Here is a 12,699-nt window from a genome sequence, read left to right as displayed (position 1 = left end):
AGCACATTTTCATCTTCGACCACTTTTAATTTGTCACAATGTCAGATGTGTGTTTTTTCCATTCGAGGCTCCAGCATTTTGTATCACACGGGCTAATATTTAACCGATGGATAATTCTCTGAATAACTGTTCTGCAACATTTCACCGTGAGCCAAGCATTTGGTAGATTATCCTGTATATTTATTAGTGATCGGAGTCTCTTCTAAACATGTTGGCAGGCGTCACCGAAAGGATGCATTTTGGGAATTAATTCAAGCAAAGCGTCAGGCAGAATCCTTCACATGGGAGTATTACCTCCACCTCATTAGAAGCTGCCACACTTCCTGGTAACAGATGGAAAAGTGTTAAATACAGACAGGTTAAAAATAAATGGCCATAAAACATAAGCACTGCACTGTGCCGCTGTAATACGAGACTGGATCCGATGGAGATGAATTAAATTATTTGTTTCGTTTTCTTTTTTTTCTTTTTTTTTCGTGGATTAAAGAGCGAGTGCAACTTAGCTGTAGGTCAGTGTTCCTATTTAAGTGTGTGGAATTAATCAAACTTGTTTTCTTTCGGCTTATTTTTGGAACTGTAGGTCCATGCCCGCGGGGAGCGTTAGGAACAGCACAAACATTTCATTCTTAATTCTTGTCTTCATGTTGGCTGAGTGTACAAAAAAAAAAAAAAAAACAGTTGGAGTAATGTATTCCTATGAAAAGCCGTCCAGAGAACAGCTTTATTCCAGCAGAGGCCTCGAGTTCTATCTTCTGGTGTGGTGCTGTGGTTTGACCGTCCTGTGTGTAATTTGTTCTCTCTCTCCTCTCCTTCGTCTTCCTGTTTGGTGTTCTGTGTAAGCTTGCTGTTTCATTTAAATGTATTTCTATTTCCTTTGCACAAAGTCAGAATGTAAAACCGAATCCAAACTGTGCAGGAGAGGGCTTTTATGAAATCATCCTCATCAGCAAACAGTTCTACATTTCTATAATGGAAAGAAAAGTAAGAACAAATAGTCGAGAAAACAAAGGAGATGAATAAAAACAGTCACAGAAACCACAAAACGGATCAGCGCAGCATCAGTAGGATCCTCTTCGGGCAGCAGATATTAAATAATATAGCTTTAAAGACAGCCAAAGAAGGTAGGATTTTATGCGATTTGTCCAGAAATTTCCAGAGTTTATGAGAAGTTGGTGCTTGGAGGAACGGCAGCGTGGCACCTGCAGGTCGTCTGGGGTCTGAGTCAATGACTGAAGATCTTGTTTATTATTAATGAGTTTATGCACAAATATGCCTGTTTGTAAAGCATTCATATTCAATTGGTAAAAGTTTAAACTTTCTAAACAGAGGTTGGAATATGAAATCAGTCTTAAACGTGCTTTTGCAATGAGGAGAATTTGATCAAGGGGAGAAGGTGTTGGTGAAATTACCTCAGAGAAAGGTTCAGGTTTTGCTCATAGATCATTTCTTTAAAGTGTATTTTTGTAATTTCATCTGTTCTCTTCTTGTTATTTGTGTGTTTTGGTTCAGATGTTAAAGCTCTGGGTCTCATTTCATCTCATTAAACATTGTAATTCAGTTATGATTCGGGCAGGCTGTTGCTTTTCGGACTTCTCCTCCTGGTTTTGTATCACCCGATAAAGAACTGAATCACGCAGGGAGAAAACCTGGATCCTCCGACCGTCCTCCGCCCGGTGACCCTTGAACTGTAACTGCAGTAAAGTTCAGCGTTCCCATCCAGTATCGGCCTAATCTCTGGTCTCAGAGTCCAATCCGAGCGTCACCCCATAAGGAAATGAAAGGTGTAACCTTTGACCTATTAACAAATAGAATGGTTCCAGGGAATCTTACTGTAAATAAGGTTTAATCAGGTACAATCGGAGTCCTCGGGCAGCTCTGGTCTTTCTGTTTGAAGCATTTTGAAAACCAATTTTAATCAAGATTTCAGGGTCTTTGTAAACATGGCAAACATGTTTTTTTATTTTTATTTTTATTTTTTTCAGTTTGTGTCCCTGAGCTCATTTCTTTGTTCTGCAATATTTGAATGTTCAAATTGGAAATACACAACACTCATAAGAGAAGGAAAAATATGTCATTTGTGCATCAGCCCTGGTGAGTTACGGTCAGCATCAATTTATTCTGCGGGATGAGATTCAAGGATCATTTTTACTTTCTGGAAAAAAGGTTTTCTTTGTTTGTTCCCCCCCCCCCCCCCCCCCCCCCCAACTTGAATAAGTTCAAAGACACGTTCATGATGTGCAGCCGCCTTTGTCTTACCCAGTGGTGTTTTTAACATATGGAGATTATTCAGCGTGAAATCAACTTGCAATGTTTTTGGTAGGGAGAGACATAGAAACGCCACCTGCTGGAGGAGAGCCGACATTGCAGCTCGTGCAGGCAAGTAGTGAAAATGCAAAGTAACCTATTAATTTTGACTGAGGTGGGTTGAGACACACACACTGAATTTAATGACAGGTGTGGAGATGTGAAGCAAAATTTAGAAGGAAGAAAAAAAAAAGCCTCAGACTACAAAAACCTGACTGAAAAAGCTTTTACCAAAACACCGACGGGATACCAAGGAAAAAAGAATTGAACGGCACTTTTATTTGCTGAATTTTATTCGTTTTTTTCAACCTACAATGAGCTTAAAACTTAAAAACATGATCAAAGGGCTATGACAAAAAAGGTAAAACAGGAATAGGAGGTTGACTTTACAGCTACTTACATCAACTTTCCTATCATAAAAGTGGAACAGAGTGGAATAAAATGAACTGATAATTCACATTAAATGTTACATGACCTTATCCTCAATCATTACACAATTAAAAACCTGTCTAAAACTGTAACAGTTTGGTGATTCTTTTTTTTTTTTCTTCCTTTTTTTTTTTTGGCAAAGTTGATATCCCTCACACAGTCGTCACTTAGAAACTCACCCCCGGAGGAGGACAAACACTTTTCCATTTACAAGCTTCAAATACATTATTACCGTAGCATCATTTTCAAGTAACAGATATGGGAGGTTTGTTTTCGTTTTGTTTTTTTTTCCTTGGAACATTTGTGAAATCAAGCTAAAAATCAGATGAAGACAGGGCTATGTAGAGAGAGTCAGAGGATGCTTGCAACTAAAAAGGATCAGAGTGATGTGTTCACATTTACACTGAAAAAGAAGTCCCTGACAGAGGCTGTAAAACGAAATATTCACATTCTGCTTGTGTAAGTAAATATTGACATGGTTGCAGTGTTTCCTCCTGTTGCCTGCTCAGACATATCCTTTCATTCTCGACAATTTAACACAGTCCAGTTTAAAATATTCACCCGAACCAACAGCATCGGAGGGCGGAAGCCCTCATACACACGAAGCACGCGCAGACAAAAAAAAACAAAAAAAAAACAACCCTAATCTTTCCATTTTCTTAAAAGGCGCGCGGGTGTACTTAAGGAATCCGCTCAATTTTACTTTATCAAAATATAGAATTCATTAATAATACATGGGAGAGCTAAAATACAGAGCAAGTGAACAGAGAAAATAAAATGATACAAAGCTTTTTTTTTTTTTCCTTTTTTTTGCTTGATACAGTAGCTATAGGACCACAGAGTTCAAAGTTCAGGCATTGTCAGGTCTCATGGTCGCAGGGACAGAAAGGTAAGAGGGCCTTCCAATTACGGGGACTACGCCTGGAGTCTCGGCGGTGGATATAGTTCAGCCATGTAGCGTGACGGAGGTCAGACGTTCAGACTATCCACAACTTCCTCCCGACACTTTAGACCGGCCTCACCGTCGCTGCTGCTTCTCCTGCTCAGATTCTTTAAAATTCCTTTTTCGTCCAGGCCTCGCCATCGAGTAAAATTCAGTTAAGCTAAAAAACAAGTATCCAATAAAAATAAAAAATAAAAATGTGTATCATAGTTAAAACTGCAAACTGGGATTTTAAAATTCATAGTCTTCGTCCGCCATGTCGATGGCCCAGGCAAACTTCTCACGCTGGGTCTTGTTGTAGATCTTTTCGACGGGAATGCCCCACTTCTTACACCTGCATCAAGAAGACAAAAGAAAAAAAACAAATGAACTACGTACAGCGGTTCCATGCAGCGGCAGCGTTGCAGTGAAGCAGCGGGCCGAGGTCGTCTTACCAAGCCACGGAGATGCGAGGGTCCAGATAGTTGAGCTTGGAGGTGCCGAGGGCGATCTGCTTGTTCTCCTCGCGGTCGGTCGCCTGCACCTCCAGCTTCATCAGCTGCTCCTCTATCCTCTGAACCGCCTTCTTCTTGGTCTCTACGGCCCTGCGCAGCACGGTCGGCGTTAACGTTCGAGTGTGCAGGGAGACATGAACAGAAAACCACCTTCGTACACTGCAAACCTTGCAAACTTACTTTTTGGACTTCTCGTCTTTCCGTACTTTGGCGTCGGCCTTGGCGCTCTTCAGTTCTCTCTTGGCGTCAGAAAGCTGGTCTCTCTTCGCATCAATCTGACAGTCGCAAGAAGAAGACTCTTCTCAGAATATTACACGGCGAAAAGGTGAAAACAAAAAAAGTGCTAATTTATGGGATGAAAAAATATAACGTGGCGGGTTCCGTCCTCTCTGAATGATCTAACTTTGACTGTTTAATTGAAAACGACTAGAAACAGTCCCTGGAGTGTTTACAGAAAGGAAAGCCGCCGTCAAGCAGACGACAGACCAAGTCCTTCACGCCTCGGAGTTACACAACAGCGCGCGTCGGTCAGCTGGTCCTCTTTATTGGTATTCACAGAATCTTTCACTTCGTCTTGCAAAAAACCAATTAGGATGTCAAAGCCTGAGAGTCTTTAATGGAGGAATCACTAAATAACTGCCGGTCTGGCACTGGGCGCTCCCAGACGAGTTAAAACCTTTTAGTGACACATTGTTACCAAATGTTTTTGTTGCCTCCTGAGAATTAATTCAGATTTGGTTTCATGAGAGCATTTCTCACCCACACTCCGCCTGTCAATAGCGTTGTCAAGCAATGCTTCAAAATGTCAAAGACTACATTCCCACCAGGCGGCAGATATTAGCATTCTCGAAAGCGAAAACCGGCCCGATTAGCTCATTTTGGGGAAATGTGTGAAGATAAAAGCGGAATAAACGTTTACCTTGGTCTGCAGGTTCTGCATGGACTTCTCAAACGTCTTGGGCGGCGCTCTCTGATGGTTACACAGGATGGCCACGGCCCGGTTGGCTCTGTTGTAGGACAAGATCTTGGCTGGAATATTTTCATCCGCTGGAGAGACAAGGAAGCAGAGTCAGTTCTCTGGATGCGCCAGACGGTGACGGGCCGCCTGACGGCGCCGCGGAGCAAAGACGCATACCGGTGGTGAGCTCTTTCAGCTGCTGCTGCAGGGTGATGGAGGCGTTGTAGGTACGGAAAACTTTGGCCGTCAGACCGTCCATCAGCTCCTGGAGGTGCTTGTTCAGGATGGAGGTCTGCCAACAACAGAGCCATCAGCGTCAAGACAGCCGGAAAACCTTCAGTCTCGCTTCCTGTCAGATTACATTTTGCTTACATTCAGCCGATCAAACAAGTCGTCGTCCGGCTCCTTGTTTTCCATGAACAACTGGAGGTTCTTAAACACCTGGAAGCAGGGAAAACACTCGTAAGCCGACAGGAAGACCCACCAATGGGGGAACAGTGCGCTGCACTTAAGCGGCTCCTCACCCTCTTCTCCACAGGGACTTTGTTGTAGTAGCGAATCGAGTCTTTACCCAGGAAGTCGAACTCCACCACGTACTCCTGCCCGTCGTTCTCTGGGTAGAGCTTGATGTGCTCGACGCGCAGCGAGCAGCAGCCCACCGTGTCCGCGGTCTCTCCCTCCTCCTTCTCGTTACCTGCTCTCAGAGCCAGCTGCAGCACAACAGCGCAGTCTGATCAGACGCTGAAGGTTGTGCGTTAAGCCACGTCGAAGTCAGCCGTGAAAACCGCCGGATCGCGGCCCCTCACCTTGTCGATGAAGTAGAGCGCCACGGCCCTCTGCCTGATCCGCATCTCCTTGGACTTCCAGTCCTCGCGATACTGGGCTCGGATGCGGTCCACGCACTTCTTCAGCCGGCGAGCTGTTTCATACTTCTGCCAATCCTTCTCTCCCTGCAGACAGTAATTGTTGACAAATGAGATGAGTAATGAACTACAGCGGCCGTGTTTGTGCATCAAACAAACAAACACGAGCCAAACTGAGTTCTGAACTCAATTTGTAGGCTGCTGCAGTGTGCGGTGACATGTTGCGTGTATCCACTTCACACACAACATAATCTGCTCATCTCTGGTTTCCTCTTTTCAGAATCAAACTTGCAATAAAGCGGGCGGACGAGGCTCTGATGATCGGGACTCATTTGAAACCGCGTCAAAACGCCGATGCAGACGGATCTCAGGCTCCTTACCTTGATTCGGGAGCTGGGGTTCAGCATGATGTATTTGATGGAGCCTTGGATGTTCTCCGTCCACGACACCAGCCAAGTCACTTTGTTGTCATGACGGACCTCTTTCCATTTGGTGCCTGGGGGGGGCTCGGGGTGTTTGGAGTCCCTACGCGGATCGTATTGATGAGACTCGACGCTTACAGAGCAACACCGCCTCTCGCAGTGCAGACGTCTCACTCACTTGCTGCAGTTGATGATGATGTCCTGCGGCCTGATGCGGCGCTTCAACATGCCCATTTTAGGATGGTCTCCACGCCCGCGGAACAGGCCCGGCGGCTCGATGCGAAAGTTAGCGATACGTTCCTTATGCTTGTCCATTATACAGAAGCCGTACTCTTGTAGGATTCGCTCATTTTCTTCTTTAATTTTCTACAGGAGATCGAAACGCCATCAATTTTAATCAGTCATTTGAACAGAACCGGTTTCTCAGACACTAAAGGACACATTTAGATGAGGACATCTCCTCGCAGCACTTTGGAACAGCTGCAGAACATCAAGTTAAAGGATTTCTTCCTGAGAAACAGGGTTATTTAAGTCAACCGTCACACTGGGGGAAGCAGGAAATCTTAACTGGTGTCAAGAGCTTCGAAACAATCATGTCAATCCTAGAAAATCAGAATGCAGGAGACGTGACCAGGGGCATGCGTTGACAGGCTGACAGTGTTTACCGAGCATCTTACCAGCTTTTCTTCCTTTGACATGGCTTTCCGGGCTTCGGACTGGGCCTTGAAGTACTCGCTCATTTCACTGAAGTTGCACTTCTTCAGGTCTGTGATTTTACTCTTTTCCTCTGAAGTCATTTCCTGTGTAAACAAAACACGGCACAGACATAAACAAATTGTAGCTGCTGACAAGCGTGCTGGAAACAAACCGAAACGCTCTTTCCTAAACGGCGTGCCCCCTACCTTCCTCCAGTCTTTAAAGAAGTTTTTACGGAAGATGTCCTTTGTGGTGTACTCGTGGTCCAGCATCTTCGCAAAGAACGTGGCCACCTCCTCCGCCTGCGGGCTGAGCTTCATAGGCTTCCCTGAAACAGTCGAGAGAGAGGTGTCAGCTCCACCACCAGACACCGTGCGACCTTTAGCCCCTGCAATGAGCAAATAATCTCACCATCATAGTAAAATTTGACATGGCTAGGGACGGGCTCGTAGGGCGGTGCAAATACAGGCCCTTTGTGCTCCAGGAACTTCCACTTCACACCGTCTGTGTATCTTTCTTCTTCCCACCTACAACCAAACAAAAATATGTCAAATTCTGTTCTGTCAGATGTGTTTGTCGAAGCACAAAACCAACAACTTTTCCATCATCGGACCCGTAAAGCTGGTTTGTATGATCAACTCACCATTTCCACTTCTCCTCTGGCTCTTTCTTTGCTTTCTTTTTTCCATCAGCTACTTCTCCTTTTTTGTTTTTGGCCTTTTTTTGATTGATCTCCTAAAAAATAGGAAGCAAAAGCAGTCGAGTTGTTTTGCTGAAACCGGCAGAGGACTGAGATAAAAAAAAAAATAATAAAGTGCACGGAATGACGCTAGTCGCTCATTATAATCAGCTTTTTTATTACCAGCGATAACCTGTAGACTGAGATCACACACCACTCCGAGCTTCTGCTTACCTCGGCCTCCCGTTTTCTTTTCTTGCCCTTCTTGTCATTTTCGGTTTTTATTTTCTTGGGCTTGAATTCAGAGCTGAAAAAAAAAAAAATGTAAAAAAGTGTTACAAGCCTTAAAGGTCAAACTAATAACTTAAAAAAAAAAAAAAGAATAGAAGCAGACACTTACTCGTTATCATCATCTCGTTCTCTTTTTAAAGATTTTTCTTGTTTGGGAGAGTGGTAAAAGTCGTCCTCTGGCTCAGACTTCACATGTGGAGGGCTGCCAAACAAAACCAACAGAAAAAGAAACATGGCTTCTTATGGAAATAGCTCTGTTGTAACAGTGCAGCAGCTAACAAACATGAAGTCTTGGCATACCTGGCAAAGCCGTTTTCTTTTTCCTTTTTGACTTTGCCGTCGAGGGATTTCATCTGAAATGCAGGGAGGAGACAGCTCAGGGTCACACATTCAGCATAACAACTGTAAAGTCCAATTAGTCTGAGTATAACACACTGCTATTGTTCACTTCAAATACAGGAACTTCTGTACGTACAGAAAGCCTCTGCACTGATCTGGGTTTCAAACCAACTGGATATTAAAAACTTTAAGATGAGAAAAGGCCAAATCAGCATCTCAAACCTGACAAAATTCCAGCAAATCAATGTGGAGGCATGTCGCCATTTGACATTGTGGAAAAAATCTAGTCGAGGCATTAAATCCTTGTTTAGACCATTTGTCTCTTCTAATACACTGAATAATTGCAATCACTGTGAATCTAGTCTAAGTGTTGAGGTCTAAAATATGTGATCGAGATCAATATGAAAATAAATCCAGACACATCATTCACCTTCTCCTCTTTTCGCTTCTCCTTGTGCTTGTCCTTGAATTTGTCTGTGCTGCCATCTTTGTGCTTCATCTTTTCCTTGTCCCTGTGTTTTTTATCGGAGGACTCCTTATGATCACTGAAGGTGGAAAAATGTACAGATATTATATTTATGCGACATTGGCGCCTGCTGTTCAGGTCAATAATTGGCGGAACCAAGCACGTCCCGTCTGCTCCAAATCTCTAAATGAGGAGAGTCTGAAAGCACAAGATACCCGTTGCCATGCTTGAACTTCTCTCGTTCTTTATCCTTCTTGTGGTCCTTATGTTTGTGTTCCTTGTCTTTGTACTTGTCTTTATGTTTGTGGGCATCTGAAAACAAAACAACATTAGCTTCACAGACAGACAACCACAAAAGCACAGACTAGAAATATTGATGCACATTTCAATTGATACCTTTAAGTTTTATACACAAGAAGAGAAGATGAATTACTCTCCCTCCAACTCTAGGCCTGGAATAAATACTCTCAAATAACAACCTACAGAGTGTTTACAGTCCACCCACACAAGCTGGCCAAGTGAAAACATGAATTAGATAAACTAAACAAAAAGAAGGTATAAGCAGGTCTGCAAACCATGCAGGTGGCAAAGCAAAGCTTTTCCACAGGCGCACAGCACCTCCTACTGCCTGCAGGAGGCTTATCTCTCAGACAATATGAAACCACTGGCAGGTTTAAACATGCAACTGTACAACAAGGCTTCTTTCACCTATCTTTAACGTGTAATCTCAGGCAAAACCCAGAAAAATCGGGAGTCGGTTATCAAAAGTAGACGGCTGCCGGCCTCATTATCATCAACAAAAACACCACAAGTCACCTCAAGGCTGGATGTTTTTAGTAACTGCTGTGTCAAAGGCACAAGTACAGCTGCCAGCCAGGTCCTCCAACAAGTGGCCCACGTCTCTATTGCATGCCGGTAAAAAGGTCAAACATAAGCTTACATATTATAGGTGTGAGTAACACGAGGAAACCGGAGAGGGCAAGCCTGTAACTACTTTATGAGATCAATTTCATCATTCAAATCAGGGCTTTTTAAAACTGTTCAGATTGGGCTGCTTTGACTTGTGCTCACCTCTAAACTCATTTCAAAATACCACCAAATGAACAAAGGCACTTCTAGCACCAAACAATACTTTTAATAAACTAAAGCACAATTTGTTCCAGTGAACAAAGTGTTCCTAAAACTGATCAAAGTATATTTTTTATAATGAAAACCAGCTCAGATTTTAATCAAACCAAAATAAGACCTTTTCCCCACCAAAGAAACATGGTAAAAATAAAAACATGAATGTTAGACTCGCAATGTATCTCAAATGTGTTGAAAATAAACGGCGTTCAAAAATATTTCTGCTAAAGTAGCGTTAAGTCGAGTCATGTTTACAACTGTCCTGAAGGTAGGAAACATTTAGCAGGTAAGAACTGTCCATAGCGAAGCACAGACGTCCACGTTTAACACTTTACATATATCTAAACAGATCAGACCTAATAAAACCCTGTTCAACTCACTTCCTATATGAATTAATTGTTTGCTGATTTATTAAACAAATGTCTTAATTGGCAACATTATGAGGAAATGCAGTTAAGTGAATATTGTCCATAAGTAATGTGCACTTTCACCTAGCATGTGGGAGAGTGAAGTCTCTACAGCGTTTCTTTTGAATAAAACAAGGAAAATAATAAAACGACATATATAAAAACAGGTGCATTGCGCCTTATGTGGAGTGCTCGGGGTGTAAATGGAGCGGTGAGCCCTCTCAGTCTCCTCCACACAGCCATCTGCACAGCCTGGGTTCAGCTTCAGTACAGTCAGGCCGCTACACCGAAAAAGAAAATGGCGCAGAGACTAAGTCCTCAACCCCCAAACCCTCACTTTCAGGTGCCAAATGTGCTGTCAAAGACCGCCCGAAAACAAAGTCTGATCAGATAAACTGGTAAAACACCTCAAGCTGTGTGCCAATATTGACTCAGATTGATGACACTATGAGAGGAAAGCCTTTAACAAGAGCTCCCATTTGAACAATAGGCGCTTGTGAGTGAGACAGAGGACTTAGTCTCTGGACGCCATTTCTGTCCTCTGCCGAGAAGTACGGCAGCGCTACATAGAGCCGTTAAGACACGTCCGAGTCCGGGGAAAACGCTCGTTTTCCTCGGCTCGCGTGACGCAGGAAACTTACCATTGACCCGGGAGCCACAGTCGATCTGCAAAAGAGTAACAACAGACGGACATTAGATTTCGTGGTGGGCTAGCTAACTAGCCGGCTAACTAACTTTGAACTTGCTGAATGGCAGAGCGGCGCTGCTAGCTGGGCTAGCTCGCTACGCCGGCCGATAATATGGCTTAGCGGCTAACAGCGGATCCGGCTAACACTACAATAACTAGAGCAGTATCCGAGTTTATCTGTAAGTTTACACCCTCACACATCTACCCTAACACTGACCGGGCACAATGGTTCCTTTGCAATCCAAATAAAAATGTGACAAAACTTGTCAAGTTGCTTCTGACGGTAAAATTGAGTTGGTTTTTTAGAACACATACTGCTAACGCGCGCTAGCGGGCACTAGCCGAGTTGGTACCCTGTCAAATTAAACAGTGGCCAGAAGCAGCACCGGGTACCGAGCGTGGATGACACTACAACACGCCTCTAACGTTACCTGGTCCTCGTTGTGGGAATGGTCCCCACTCATTTCCACAGCAACGTCGGAGTGAAAAAACGGAAAAAGAGAAGCGTGTGCGTTATCACACACCGGCAGGGAGCTGTAAGCAGAATGAAGAAAAGACACCGCGGTTGTGCAACCAAGTCCAAAATGTACACTAAAGCGCCTGCGCGTGAATTTAAATGGTACAAGCGATGTTGGCCGTCACGCACGCGCAGAAGCTCGTATGGAGCCACTGTGCCGAGGCGTGCTCGGGACTCGTGACGTTCGATTCACTCTGTGTGACGTTCCAATGAGAGCAGCGCTTCGAACCTCGACGAGTCACCTGATTGGTCCAGCTCGTCAAGTGACGTCATGTCACGTGCCGGCTATTCGAATTGTTTTTTGCACAGTAAGTTGGTTTAGTTTGTTGTTGCTGTTGTTCTTAGTTATTTATGGGTAGTATTGTATCAGATTGCGTATTTTGTAGGATAGATAGATAGAACTCCAAGACATACTTTGCCAAAATCCATAATATAACCTGTTTTTGCATCAGCCTCATGTAAAAATGACACCAGTCTGTATTTGTATGGCATATCTCATGAATGCAACACAGTGGAAATGTCACATAACACAAAATGTAAGTGAAGTGCATGTAGGGTTACAAATAGACATGGCAAATAAGAAGCATGCACTTTTGTTGATAAATGTTTTCTTTTTTGATATGTCTATATACTATTTTATTGATACTCTGGTAGGTATGGAGAAATGTTGCAATTCTCCTATTTGATAAAGTTTTTTTTTTCCAAGATAGACCCTAGATATATGAAAATAGTGTTTCTTGCTTATAGTATAATCACTTACATTTAGCATAATGCTATGCTCAAGATGACTTTTGATAAAGGTTTTAGCTTTTATTTTCTGTGAGGTATAGAGACTTTAGCAATTGAGCATCAACATAAGTGACTGTAGTGGTTAGTTTGCCTCATAGTAAGAATGTGAGAGTTCAAGTCTGGCCCAGGCCTTTCTGTGCATGTTCACTTTGTGAGTGCAAGGTTTTCTTCTGGATTCCCACCACAGTCCACAAATATGCATGTGAGGTTATTCGGTGATCCTGTGTTGCCTGTAGGCGTAAAAGTAAGTGTTTGATTAACTGTGGTCTTGTGTTTACTCTGGTCCAAT

General features: G+C 43.4%; 1 protein-coding gene across 1 annotated transcript; it reads right to left on the bottom strand.

Moving 5' to 3' along the window:
• Nucleotides 1-2,580: 2,580 nt before the first annotated feature.
• On the bottom strand, nt 2,581-11,735 carry top1a (DNA topoisomerase Ia). Its single transcript, XM_030091931.1, has 21 exons — nt 11,536-11,735; nt 11,058-11,082; nt 9,100-9,196; nt 8,849-8,963; nt 8,380-8,432; nt 8,189-8,281; nt 8,023-8,095; nt 7,753-7,844; nt 7,521-7,636; nt 7,316-7,437; nt 7,091-7,213; nt 6,592-6,779; nt 6,372-6,516; nt 5,935-6,078; nt 5,653-5,838; nt 5,501-5,569; nt 5,306-5,420; nt 5,090-5,217; nt 4,351-4,445; nt 4,111-4,260; nt 2,581-4,010 (listed from the first exon to the last, which is right to left on the bottom strand). Exons 1-21 carry the CDS (start codon nt 11,566-11,568, stop codon nt 3,908-3,910), a joined length of 2,265 nt encoding a protein of 754 aa, XP_029947791.1. The 5' UTR covers nt 11,569-11,735; the 3' UTR covers nt 2,581-3,907.
• Between the last annotated feature and the right edge of the window lie 964 nt (nt 11,736-12,699).

The sequence above is a fragment of the Salarias fasciatus genome, chromosome 5 (assembly GCF_902148845.1).
Source record: "Salarias fasciatus chromosome 5, fSalaFa1.1, whole genome shotgun sequence".
In the NCBI taxonomy this organism is placed as follows: Eukaryota; Metazoa; Chordata; class Actinopteri; order Blenniiformes; family Blenniidae; genus Salarias; species Salarias fasciatus.
This window is presented reverse-complemented; position numbering and strand designations above follow the sequence as displayed.

What these genes read in the sequence shown, in the direction of transcription:
- top1a (XM_030091931.1), bottom strand. Translation starts at nt 11,568, where the DNA reads ATGAGTGGGGACCATTCCCACAACGAGGACCAG. An exon ending in TGCAGAACCTGCAGACCAAG is followed by an intron (nt 4,446 to 5,089) that starts GTAAACGTTTAT and finishes TGCGACTGTCAG; the next exon opens with ATTGATGCGAAGAGAGACCA. An exon ending in CCTCGCATCTCCGTGGCTTG is followed by an intron (nt 4,011 to 4,110) that starts GTAAGACGACCT and finishes TTCTTGATGCAG; the next exon opens with GTGTAAGAAGTGGGGCATTC.